Source organism: Nylanderia fulva, unplaced genomic scaffold (genome assembly GCF_048542155.1).
Source record: "Nylanderia fulva isolate GAGA-0341 unplaced genomic scaffold, ASM4854215v1 Scaffold51, whole genome shotgun sequence".
NCBI classification, from domain to species: Eukaryota; Metazoa; Arthropoda; class Insecta; order Hymenoptera; family Formicidae; genus Nylanderia; species Nylanderia fulva.
In genome coordinates this window covers 1,115,116-1,128,842 of record NW_028190599.1, presented here as the reverse complement: position 1 = coordinate 1,128,842, position 13,727 = coordinate 1,115,116, and the positions used below count along the sequence as shown (strand labels likewise).

The 13,727-nt window shown below is 34.7% G+C and overlaps 1 protein-coding gene across 1 annotated transcript; it reads right to left on the bottom strand.

Moving 5' to 3' along the window:
- Positions 1 to 12,350: 12,350 nt before the first annotated feature.
- Positions 12,351 to 13,142, bottom strand: LOC146721272 (uncharacterized). Its single transcript, XM_085487206.1, has 2 exons — positions 13,025 to 13,142; positions 12,351 to 12,918 (listed from the first exon to the last, which is right to left on the bottom strand). Exons 1-2 carry the CDS (start codon positions 13,075 to 13,077, stop codon positions 12,351 to 12,353), a joined length of 621 nt encoding a protein of 206 aa, XP_085343332.1. The 5' UTR covers positions 13,078 to 13,142.
- Positions 13,143 to 13,727: the final 585 nt, after the last annotated feature.

The window sequence follows — 13,727 nt, the reverse complement described above, 5'->3', positions numbered from 1 at the left end:
AAATTTTTAGGTAAGAAATACAGGCGGAGAGAGTAGAGGTTATGGCGGCAAAAGGAACAGGCGCGGTTAGTAAGGTTAGTAGTAGTAGGACAGCGAGAGGTAAACTGGAAAAAGAGAATAAGCAGAGAACTTTAGATTTGAATATGAAAATGGATAATAAGAAGGATAGGAATATATCGTTTATGGATAGGGAAAAGACAGAGGAAGAAATTCACGAGTTAGAAAACATAGCGAAAATAAAGAGAGACTGTAGGGAATTTCAATCAATAAAGAGATGTGTGAATTATGGAAAGAAAGAAAGAGATGTACAGATATAATAGAGAAGATGAAGAAAAAAGAAAAGAATTGGGAGATTAGAATGAGAATTTTAGAAGAGAAGGTAGAAGAATCTAACAGAGAGATTAAAGATTTAAAAGAGGTTATAGAAGAATTAATGCAGAGGGACATAGAAGGGGGGGGGGGGGCAGGGGAAAACGTTTATAAGGATGGGAGCAGTAGTAGCAGAGACTCAACGAAAAACGATAATACTAGTAACTGGGGTGGATCGGTTTTCACAGATATAAGCGAGGACAGGTTAAGCACAAGGGAAGTAGAAAAATTAAAGAAATGGATAGTAGATAAGGATAGAAAAGAAAGGAGAAACAATATAGTAATAAAAAGTATGAGAATAACAGAAGGAGAAAATTGCAGGGGGGAGGGATTAAAGGGGTTAGTAGTGAGAATGTTAGAAGAAAATTTGGGCTTAGATGATAAAGATTGCACAATAGAGTTCTGTCATTGGAGCGGTAAGTAATAATTGCAAAATTAAGAAGTGAAGAAGAGAAAAGAGAGGTGATAAAAAGGAAAAATAAACTAAAGGGAAGACAGATATATATAGAGAATGATTTATCGTGGGAGGAAAGGCAAATACAAGTTATAATTAATAAATGAACAAAAAGTGAAAAGAATAAGAATATAGATATTAAAATATAACAATGATATTAGAAATGAGGAAATGGAAAGGAAAAATAAAGAAAATTTTGGTTAAGCCAAGAAGGGAAAAGGAAAGTGATAAAAAAGAAGTGTAGTACTAGTATAGGAAAAGAAGCTAAATTAGTATTTTGGAATATAGCAGGATTAAGGAGGCAAGATATAGATTTTTGGAACTTTTTAAAGGAATACGACTACATAGGATTATGTGAAACCTGAGTTAATGAGAAAAGTTGGAATAAGATTAAGAAAGATTTACCAGTTACGCATAGATGGTTTAATATACCTGCAGTGAAAAAGAAAGGAAGAGGCAGAGCAAAAGGAGGGATAATAGTAGGTATAAGTAAGCAATGGGAAGAAAAGAATTGGGAAATTATTGATACTAAATTGGAGGGAATTTTACATATAAGATTAAAGGGTGATAAAGATAGTTTGAATATTATGATTTATAATAGAGTGTATGGAAAAGATAGGTGATGTATTAATAAAAGTTACAAAGGAATATGAAAAAGAAAGAATAATTATAGGGGGAGATTTTAATATGAGGATAGGAGAATTAGGAGGAGATGAAGAAGAAGGAGGTATGTATAGAAGAAGTAAGGATAAAATAATAGATAACGGTGGTAGGGGATTTATGGATCAAATGCAAGCGAGAGGTTTTAGTATTTTGAATGGAAAGACTAGAGGAGATTAGGAAGGAGAATACACATACACGTAGGGGTTAGAGGCAGTACAGTTATACAGATAAAGTTTTAGAATTTAAAGTTGAAGATAGGGTGGACTCAGACCACCAACCGGTAACGTTGGAGATGGTAAAGGAAGCAGAAAACGAAAGAAGCAGTATAGAAAAGGGATATGAGAACGAGAAAGAAGAACAAGACGAAAATGAAAAGGAAAAGAATCAAGAAGAAAGACAGATAATATGCTGGGATGAGGAATCCAGGGAGGAATATAGAGAGAACACAGAGGAAAACGGTTGGCATGACTCATTGGAATCATCAACTATAGAAGAGATTTGGATTTCGCTAAAAGATACGATGCTGAGTTCAATGATATACAAAAAATGGAAGAAGAAGAAAAGGAAAATAGGATACAAGGACTGGTGGAACAGAAGCTGCACGAAGAAAAAAGGGAAATAAAGAGATCATACAGTAAATGGAGAAGAGGGAAAAGCTCTAGATTAGAATATATAGAAAAGAAGAAGAAATTTAGGGAATACCTAGAAGAAAATAGGAAAGAACATAGAGACAAAGAAGAAAAGGAGTTAAGGAGTTTGAGATTCGAGAAGGATGTTTGGAAATTTATAAATAAGAAAAGAGGTAAGAAAGTACATGTGGAGAATAACATAAGAAAAGAAGATTGAAAAAAGCACTTTATGAATTTATTAGGAGGTGAAGAATTGAAAGAAGAAAACAATAAAGTTGAAAACAAAGAAAATCATATTGATACAAATAACAGAAACGTTGAAAATGAAAAGGAAGAGGAACAGGAAGTAGAACAGGAACTGGAAGAAGAGGAAATTTTAAGAGCAATTAGGAAGATGAAATTTAAAAAAGCGGCTGGAATCGACAGGATACCAATAAAAGCCTGGATATACGGAGGTAAAGCAATTAAAAAAGAACTGGTCACCTTGTTAAGAAGAATTTGGAAAGAAGGAGTTATACCAGAGAACTGGAGAAAGGGACTAATTGTATTACTTTATAAGCGAGGGGATACCGAGAGTGTAGAAAACTACAGAGAAATCTCACTTTTATGTTCGACATACAAGATATTTACAGAAATAATAAGAAACAGAATGGATGAGGAGGTAGAAGAAAAAGGCATGTTACCAAAAAGTCAGGCTGGTTTCAGAAAAGGGAGGTCAACCATGGATAACATTTATGTATTGAGTCACATCATACAAAGGGATAAAGAAAAAGAAAAGGAAAGAGAAGAGGTATATGCATTGTTTATTGATCTAAAGGCAACGTTTGATAACGTGGACAGAGAAAGGTTGTGGAATATATTTACGAATAAAGGATTGAACAAGGACTTGATATTGGAGAATTAGGAAGATATATGAAAACACTAAAGCAAAGTCAAAACAATGGACGGAGTAACCAAAAGCTTTAATATAGGGAAAGGTGTAAGGCAAGGGTGCGTACTGAGTCCTACTCTCTTTAACTTATATATTGCAGACTTAGATTGTAAACTTAGTAATAGAGGTATAGGTGGGGTAGAATTAAGTAAAGAGAGGATATGCTCGCTTGCATATGCGGATGACATAGTTTTACTTGCAAAGAATAAAGAGGCATTAGAGGATATGATCTGTACTCTGAAAGGTTTTTTAAAGAAAAGGAATTTAGTGTTAAATGTAGAAAAGACTAAAATTGTAAAATTTAATAAAACAAAAAGGACTAAATGTAAAAATAAAAGTAAAGGTAAAAATAAATGCAAAGGTAAAGATAAAGATAAAGACATAGACATAGACATAGACATAGACATAGACATAGACATAAATAAAGGTAAAAATAAATGGAAATGGGAAAAGAAAAGTATAGAAGAGGTAAGAAATTTCAAATACCTAGGTTTTACGTTTAGCGAAAAAGGGGACTATAAAGTTCACATTAAAGAGCTAAGTAGGAAAGGTAGGATAGCAGCAAACAGAGTATGGGGATTAGGTGAAAGAATTTGTAGGGATTTTTGTAGGAGATGGATGCTGTTTAAGTATCTGGTACAGAGTGTTATGGCATATGGAGTGGAAATATGGGAATGGGAAGAAAAGAAGGAGTTAGAAAGAATAATGATGGACTACGTAAGATGGTTATTCAGATTAGACTTTTGTACACCGAGATATATAATACAGAAAGAGTTAGGTGTGATAAAATTAAAATGCAAATGGAGAATTAGAGCTATGAAGTTTGATCAAAAGGTTAGAGAAAAAGAAGAGAGATGTAAAAAGGGTTGGTTACAAAAGGAAAAACTGAATAAAAAAGATTATTATAGTAGAGAAAAGGAAAGGTATTTTAATAATAAAGGCTGGAGTCTAAAAGCAATAGAAGATATGAGACAAAAGGAGATGGATATAGTAAGTAGTATAAGGAAAAGAGAGGTAGACATACAAAGACAAACAGAAGATGAGAGAATTAGAGAGGCAAAGTACAATAAAAGATATAAGACTTTAGGTGAAGAGAACACAAAGCCCAATTTTCTGAGAAAAGAAATGTTAAATAGGTATAGGTATGGAGATAAGACAAGAGCTCTAGTTAAGTTAAGGTGCGGTAATTTCGAAGATTGTAATAAGTATTGGCTAGAAGACGAGAGTAAGATATGTAAATTCTGTAACTGCGGATGGGATAAGATTGAACATTATGTAAAGAAATGTGTGGTAGCGAGAGAATGGTTCAGTGATTTAGAGGAAATTAACAATAAAGATAGGATCACAAGAATGTTTAATGATAGTTTAGACGATAAGAAAGCAATAATATTAAAAAGATTATGGAAGGAAAAAGAGGCAATAAAGAAAAGAATCTGTGATAATAATAATAATTAGAGTGTAAGAATACAAGACTGAATATGTAACTTTGGTATTTGTATTGTAATTTATCTATATATTTATGTGATATGTATTTTATGTATTTTGTATCTGTAATTTTTTGTACTTTGGTACTTTGGTACTTGCGACTATGTTGTAAATTATTTTGCACTGTAAGGGTTCTGCGAGTAGAAGGGTATAGAAAGGTATGGTGTATGAGTGTGATAGAAATTGATGTAATCCAAGTCCCTTCTTGACTAATAAGCTGATTGAATAAATTATCTATCTATCACTTAAACTGCTGTTCGTTAATGACGCTCCCAACTATTCTGTTCTTGTCGTGTCTTGTTTGAAATTAAATTGGGTGAGGACAGGTAACTTAATTTATACATTTTCGTCTTAATTATTCTAAGAAAAAAGGAGAAAGAGACGTCGTCAAGTCTTAGGGCTATTTTACAATAGGTTGCAAATATCCTCGTTGCTAGTTGACAATTGTCGATTGACTAATCAGAACAAAGCAACTTGTCAGCTGGATTGGTTAATCCACAACTATCAACTAACAACGAGGATATTTGCAACCTATTGTAGAATGATTCTTATTCTCCCCCCAAATATTCTATGATCGTAATTAACATTCTGGTAGTTTATTCGTGTCAGTTTGTTTATTTATACCATTTTCTTGTTTTTTTATATGTATCATTTCAGATGTCAATTTCATGTAATATGTAGGTTCTTTGTCTAAAACTTTTACGTTGTCCCAATCGAAATTATGATTGTATTTGCTCCAGTGTTTGTTAATCATTATTCTCTACCCAAATATTCTATGATCTGTAATTAACATTCTGGTAGTTTATCCGTGTCAGTTTGTTTATTTATACCATTTTCTTGTTTTTTTATATGTATCATTTCAGATGTCAATTTCATGTCATATGTAGGTTCTTTGTCTAAAACTTTTACGTTGTCCCAATCGAAATTATGAATGTATTTGCTCCAGTGTTTGTTAATCACTGACTCTTGGTTATTATTTTTTTGATGTTCTTTTATTCTGGTTGCTAATTGTTGTTTGATTTGCCCTACGTATGTAGCATCACGTTCTAAACATTTCAATTTATATACCACATTATTATGCGTGAATTTGTTGATGCTATCCTCTCTCTTATGTGCTTTTATATATTTATTCAATTTGTCAGTTGAATAAAAGGCTATGCAAAAATTGAATTTTTGTGCATTGTTTGATCTGTTTAGAATATGACTCTAAAAATAGGGTTACAAAATATGTTATATTATTATTTTTACGTTTCCCGGTGAGAAATAATGGTCGAATCAATGTCAAATTCATCGAATCGATGACGATTTGATCAATCATTTCTTACTGGGTTGTGAAGAAACGAATAAATTGGTTTATCGAATAATGTTTCGGCACGTGAATGTTTCATGACATTATCTGTTCCAAATACGGTTCAATCTTATCCGCGAAAACATGCAAAAACCCACATTCCACGACTTCTCTCTATTCAAAATCACGTTCGTCGGATTGGTCTAAATGTCGCGCGACCTGCGAATATCCAATCATCGCGGACTTAAGTCAATGGCTCATCGTTACAAGCACAATTATCCACTCGTACGAGAGCGGATCTCGAGAGAGACTCATTGAAAAAAGGCACAATTCTAAACATTGAATAATTGGCTATCTACCTTACTCCTCTATTCCTTCCCGATACGTTCCCAACAAAAACATGGTCCTTTGAGCCGGATAGTATTAAAACTAGTGCTAAGTCGCGGAGTAAGTGAGTAAAAACGAGACTTGACATTAAAAGTGCCTCCCCCACTGAGGTGAAATGTGTAAAACAGAAAGGTGAGGGTGTTAACTGTGCTATCTGTGGTCGCAGCGTTTCGGAGCATCGGATCTCGCACTCACTCACAGAAGCAAACCTTACCGCGCACGCTTGTTCACTCTCTCGAGACGGCGACATATCGCCAGCCAAATTGCGCTCGTACTTGTGTTCTCTTTCTAATTTTCTTACAGTAAACTGTTACGAGAATTAGTGCAAAGCAAGTGAATATTGCTCTCAATCACTATATGAAATATTTGCAAAGTGTGCTGTCTCATTCGCACTTAATCACGCGTTTGCGTCGGCGAGCGTTCTGTTGGACGACGGCGACATTGCCAGCCCATTCGTTCGCTTTTGTCGCTCTTAAAACGCTCACGCGCGGAATACGAGTAGGTATACTAGGCCGGTTCTAACCCGGGAGCAATAAAGAGGGGTGAGGGGCGGGGGGGGGGGGGGGGATCGGGGGCAAGGGGGGTGACGTCACGCGGGGGAAGGGGTCTTATCAGCAGATAAGCTTATCTTATCTTATTTATAAATATATCAGGTTACTTGATAAGGGGCTCATATTACCTGATAAGGGGATCATGTTACCTGATATGTTTATAAACAAGATAAGCGGCGTCTTTGAGCGATATCTAAGTTTTCATAAACAAGATAAGATAAGCGGATATCTAAGTTTTCATAAACAAGATAAGATAAGCGGCGTCTTTGAGCGATATCTAAGTTTTCATAAATAAGATAAGATAAGCGGCGTCTTTGAGCGATATCTAAGTTTTCATAAACAAGATAAGATAAGCTTGTCATGGCTGCCGCAGAATCCCAGGCTGAGCGCAAACATTCAGATATCTATTACAAATCCAAGATAAAATATCTATTACCCAAGATAAGGTAAAAATTCTGCGAATTATTAATGGCTGCCGCAGGATCCAGGCTTGGATCGAGCGCCGACATTCAGATATCTATTACAGCGATATCTAAATTTTCTCTGAAGATAAGATAAGGTAAAAATCGTTATCTGTATATATTTCTAAGAAATATCAGCGGGGAAAGTATGGGGAGCGAACAAGTTGCTGCCTGCAACCTCGCCGCTTGCGACCTCGCTGCTTGCGACCTTGCGACCTGTCTTTGCAGGTTGTGACGTGTCTTGCGACCTGTCTTTGCAGGTTGTGACGTGTCTTACGACGGGATGAAATTTACACCAGGAAGGTAACGGGCGGCTTTATCTATGTATTTCTAAAAATTATCAGCGATATCTAAATTTTCTCTGAAAATCCAAGATAAGATATCGCAATATTTCTTGCGAATTAACAATTGCATCATCGCACGTTGAAGAACAAAGGGATGATCGGGATATATAATGAGGACCGATGCCGCTGCCGGGCCATAGTACCACTGGCGAGCGCACGCTCTCTTTATTCAAGATGTTTGTAATGCTATCAAGTGCTTCCGACATTCTCAGTTTAAGTACCGAACAGTTGCAATATATTCCGAAGATTGTTTTACTGCAAAAGTGCGGCTATTTCGTAGAGCATTTGTGGGACAAGCTTCCAGAGCATATCAAGGCGAATCCTGAGGTTCAGACATATCGTCGCTGCCTCGAACATTACAATCGGCCGTGGATGCGAACGCATATTGACGGTCCAGCACCGATGATCAGGGATTGCAGCGAATGTCAGCGAAAATAGGCTGAGGTTACAAGTGTAATAAGTGACAGACAATATAATGCCTCACACAGTAAAATCATTCGGGTATTATGAGAATGTCGAGATATGGTATAAGCATCTTCAGGAATCAGATTCGAACCAAGAAATGGAGGAGTCAGATATGAGGAACCGAGATTGTAAGTATATACAGGTATATATATATATATATATATATATATATATATATATGTCAAAATATAAAAAAAATAGTATAATAATTTATTATATTTCTATGTGCAGGCACAGTCTGACAGCGATGGTTGACGCGACCCCTTCTCTCGCAGTCACCGCAGACCCGCTGACTCTCTCGCCGGCTCTCTTGCCGCACCGCTGAATCCCGAGCCGCTGAATCCAGGCTTGGATCCCTCTCTCGCCTCCGACCTTCTTTTATTTTTATATATTTTTTATATATCGTTTTATATAGTTTTATATAATTTTTATTTCATACATCTTTTTTTTTATGTTTGTATCTTTTCATTATATATTTTTATTTTATAAATTTTATATAATTTTATTTTATATAATTAATATATCTTTTATATAATTAATATATTTTTAAAAATAAAATCTCGACGGCAATCGGAGCCTATGCGGATGACATGCACAAAATTAATAAATTAAAATGAGATCTCAAGTCAAACTCATTTATTAAATTCTAAACGTTTCGACCCACTTCGGGTCTTCTTCAGTAGCTGCAAAATACAAAGAAACAAAAATAGAAGATAATCGGTACAATCAGAAAATTATAAAACTCGTATACATACAATCCGCAAATAAATTAAATATCATTCTCCTCCCTATTCAAACCGTCCGGCCGTCGGAGTGTCTCCCTAACGGTGACCATTGTCAGGAAGGAAGCGGAGCAGTGACTCCCTTACCAACACTAATCAACATGGTATAAATTAAACGTAGAACAATTCACAAGAATTAAAAATTAAGAACCGAGAAGAACACTCACTCCGACAGCAAAAACAGAGAGAAGACGATGCTACACGTGACACATCACTCTAACGACTGTGCGGTATTCTACCTCGACACAGTCGATACATATATACGCAAAAAACAAATATAAAAATAAAATATGAAAATAAAAATAAAAATAAAAACAACTAAACTAATCGGCACTTATATCAAAAGTCTAACAAAAAAACCCGGCTATGTAAAATCACAAAGCTAGATTTTGGTAAATTTTTCTATTAACAGATCAAGATTCTCGTTTAATTTATCAGTGTCGCTATGTAAATTTAAACTATTCCTCTGACGTTTTATGTGGATCATTTCGGATATCAAACGTTTACCTAAAAAAGGCTCCTCGTCTAAGACTTTTACATCCTCCCAATTAAATTCATGGTTCAATAATCTATGTTCCGATATGACTGATAATTGTGACGCGTTTCTTTTTATGTTGTTGCGATGTTCTTTCATCCTAGTTTTCAACAATCTACCCGTCTGCCCTACGTACGACGCATCACAATCCATACAATCAATTTTATAAACTACATTATTATGGAGTTCTCTTGGTAACTTATCCTTGTGTACTTTAATGAATTTACGGAGACTGTTAATTGCTGTATATGATGGAATGACATCCAAATCACGTGTAATGTCCTCGATTCTCTTCGATACATTATTAATATACGGAATATTAAAGTACGAAACTTTTTTCTGCGTTAGAATCTTGTCATTGCATACATTTGCTCTATTGTTATGCAACTTATTATTATAGCGGAAGAACAACTTTTTTAACCGCGCTTGTAATGTGTGAAATATCAAATTGAGAGGATAATTATTAGACAAAAGAACTCCAATCATAGACTCAAAGTTAACTTTATGGAATTTCGGATGAGATAGCCAAAAAACTCTATCTATGAGGCTGATAATGGTGCCTTTTTTATGACAGAGAGGATGCTGCGATTCAAAATTTAAATACTATCAGAAATAGCCGAATCAGGTTTCGGAATTGCCTTATATATTATCTTATGTAAAAATTTTGCCAAGTAATAAAGAGGTGTATTCCTAGATGACACGATGACACGTAAAGGGCAATTCGGTTTATGCACCTTCGGCAGACCATACGCTCTCGGGAATTTTTTAGATGTCACCATTATTATAAATAATGGGAGCATTGAGTTTGATTTGTTTCATAAGCCGACGTATTCAGGTAGATATTTAAATTTTGAATCGCAGCATCCTCTCTGTCATAAAAAAGGCACCATTATCAGCCTCATAGATAGAGTTTTTTGGCTATCTCATCCGAAATTCCATAAAGTTAACTTTGAGTCTATGATTGGAGTTCTTTTGTCTAATAATTATCCTCTCAATTTGATATTTCACACATTACAAGCGCGGTTAAAAAAGTTGTTCTTCCGCTATAATAATAAGTTGCATAACAATAGAGCAAATGTGTGCAATGACAAGATTCTAACGCAGAAAAAAGTTTCGTACTTTAATATTCCGTATATTAATAATGTATCGAAGAGAATCGAGGACATTACACGTGATTTGGATGTCATTCCATCATATACAGCAATTAACAGTCTCCGTAAATTCATTAAAGTACACAAGGATAAGTTACCAAGAGAACTCCATAATAATGTAGTTTATAAAATTGATTGTATGGATTGTGATGCGTCGTACGTAGGGCAGACGGGTAGATTGTTGAAAACTAGGATGAAAGAACATCGCAACAACATAAAAAGAAACGCGTCACAATTATCAGTCATATCGGAACATAGATTATTGAACCATGAATTTAATTGGGAGGATGTAAAAGTCTTAGACGAGGAGCCTTTTTTAGGTAAACGTTTGATATCCGAAATGATCCACATAAAACGTCAGAGGAATAGTTTAAATTTACATAGCGACACTGATAAATTAAACGAGAATCTTGATCTGTTAATAGAAAAATTTACCAAAATCTAGCTTTGTGATTTTACATAGCCGGGTTTTTTTGTTAGACTTTTGATATGAGTGCCGATTAGTTTAGTTGTTTTTATTTTTATTTTTATTTTCATATTTTATTTTTATATTTGTTTTTTTGCGTATATATGTATCGACTGTGTCGAGGTAGAATACCGCACAGTCGTTAGAGTGATGTGTCACGTGTAGCATCGTCTTCTCTCTGTTTTTGCTGTCGGGGTGAGTGTTCTTCTCGGTTCTTAATTTTTAATTCTTGTGAATTGTTCTACGTTTAATTTATACCATGTTGATTAGTGTTGGTAAGGGAGTCACTGCTCCGCTTCCTTCCTGACGATGGTCACCGTTAGGGAGACACTCCGACGGCCGGACGGTTTGAATAGGGAGGAGAATGATATTTAATTTATTTGCGGATTGTATGTATACGAGTTTTATAATTTTCTGATTGTACCGATTATCTTCTATTTTTGTTTCTTTGTATTTTGCAGCTACTGAAGAAGACCCGAAGTGGGTCGAAACGTTTAGAATTTAATAAATGAGTTTGACTTGAGATCTCATTTTAATTTATTAATTTTGTGCATGTCATCCGCATAGGCTCCGATTGCCGTCGAGATTTTATTTTTATTGTAACACAATAATTCGAGCCGAGATTAATAGTTTTTTTATATTAATATATTTTTTATATATCGTTTATACATTTTTTATTATATATTTTTATTTTATAAATTTTAATACATTTTATATAATTTTATTTTATATAATTGTATATAATTAATATATCTTTTATACTTTTATATATATATTTTTTATACTTTTATATATATTTTTTATATATTGTTTATACATTTTATATATTTTTTATATATTGTTTATACATTTTTAATTTTACATACACACACACACACACACACACACGCACACACAAATGTAAATTTACACATATTTTATAGATTAAAAAATATATTATTATCAAATAAGTTTATTTTAGATTAAAATGTTTTCTTGTTCTCTTTTAAATTATAAGGCAATATATAAAGAAATTATTAAAAATTATTTTAAAAGCTCTCTCCTTCGCGTCTTATTTCGCCGGCTCTTGCCACTGAATCCAGGCTTGGATCCCGAGCCGCCGACTCTCTCGCCGCCGCATCTCTCGCCGCCGCATCTCTCGCCGCCGCATCTCTCTCGAATGCGTGCGTCTTCTTTCTCTCTGTCTCTTAATGAGACCGTCGCGTGCGCCTCGTAAGATAAAATTATCGATTTTCTCTCGCTGAGGCTTGGATATAACAATGTCCTTGACACGATAATTATCTCTCGCAAAGTATGTAACGGGTGGCGCAGAAATAAAGTACACCATGATATATACATATAAGTATTTATTCGTCTTATATTTAATACATAATTATATATAAAGTTTTATTACATATTAAAAACTAAAGCCACCAACTCGCAATCGACAAGTTGGCGCTTGTTGAAGGTGTTGCTAGCGCGTATCGCATTCGACAATTCTCTAGCATCCGTTACAGTGGATGCAATATTGGAGAATTGTGTATACTTGATATCGACCGTTGCAATGAGCCTCGTCAATCGATCGAACATTATTTCGATGCATGAATCGAGCTCGAACATACGACGTAACGTCGATTCGACCATCATCATGCGCACGTCCGCTGATTCGAGACTTATGAGCTTGGTGTCGTTTATCTTGTGAAATCGCACTGTTAGCGGCCCGACACTTATGAAATTATACACATCGTTGTTGGGGGAGTCATTGTTCAAATAATTTTTAATAGCGTGACGTTGCTCGTAGAGTCCTTTCCACGTTTCGAGAGATAGTATTAGCTGTTTTCCCCGATGATCTCCTATGGCGATCTCCACGTAACTCGGCGGATCCATTCTGATGCCGATTTCGAGGAATTTGAATTCCGTGGCCGTCAATGCGTATCGTCTTCCTAGTAAACGAACCGCACGAGGCTCCAGCGAAACGCTGTAAAAATTAGATAAAAATTATAACTTGTAAAAATATAAAAAAAGATAAAAGTATAAAATATAAAATATAAAAAGATAAAAAATACAAAAAAAGTTATACTTACTCGTCGCATTTCTTCTCGCACGTTTCATCACGTCTCGGCATGTAGTAATTCATGCTGCTTTGAATCGAGGGTATTAAAAAGTGAACCGTCAGTTAGAACGGTCGACGAGAGACTGATCGTATAAAAAAGTACTAATAATCGAATAACGATCATTTTTTTTTTAAATATTAGGAGAAGGGGTAAATCGAATTCTTAGAAATATGATTGCGTGAGAAATTTTTAAAAGTAGTGGGGGTAAAAGGATTTCTTAGAAATATATCTGGAGAGAAAGAGAAATATTTAAAAATATTAGAAAAAAGGAATTCTTAGAAATACAATTGCGTGAGAAATTTTTTTAAATATTAAGAGAAAGGAATTCTTAGAAATATCTGGTAAAGAAAATAACAAAGAGAATAGTATGTAAACAATATGTTTATTAAATAAAAACGGATGATCGTCGTGATTGGCCGACCACCAATTAATTAATTTAAATACATTTTATAACGCGCAATTTTTTACATGTTTATTACACCGTAGAGTATATGTGGGATCTAATTTATTTAATGCCGGCACATCTTCATATATGGCATCCAAGGTCTCAATGATGAAACCGCTGCTCGCATCGTCCACTATTTCGGCCAGCCATTCTCGCTTTTCGAGTCCTTTTACATACACGAGAGAGGACTCTTCTTCCTCCTCGTCTTGTTCATTTATGCCAGTGATA

Bases quoted from the DNA above. Each gene is read 5' to 3' on its own strand.
- LOC146721272 (XM_085487206.1), bottom strand. From the start codon at position 13,077: ATGAATTACTACATGCCGAGACGTGATGAAACGTGCGAGAAGAAATGC. The intron at 12,919-13,024 runs GTAAGTATAACT...TAATTTTTACAG, and splicing joins TGCGAGAAGAAATGCGACGA to CGTTTCGCTGGAGCCTCGTG.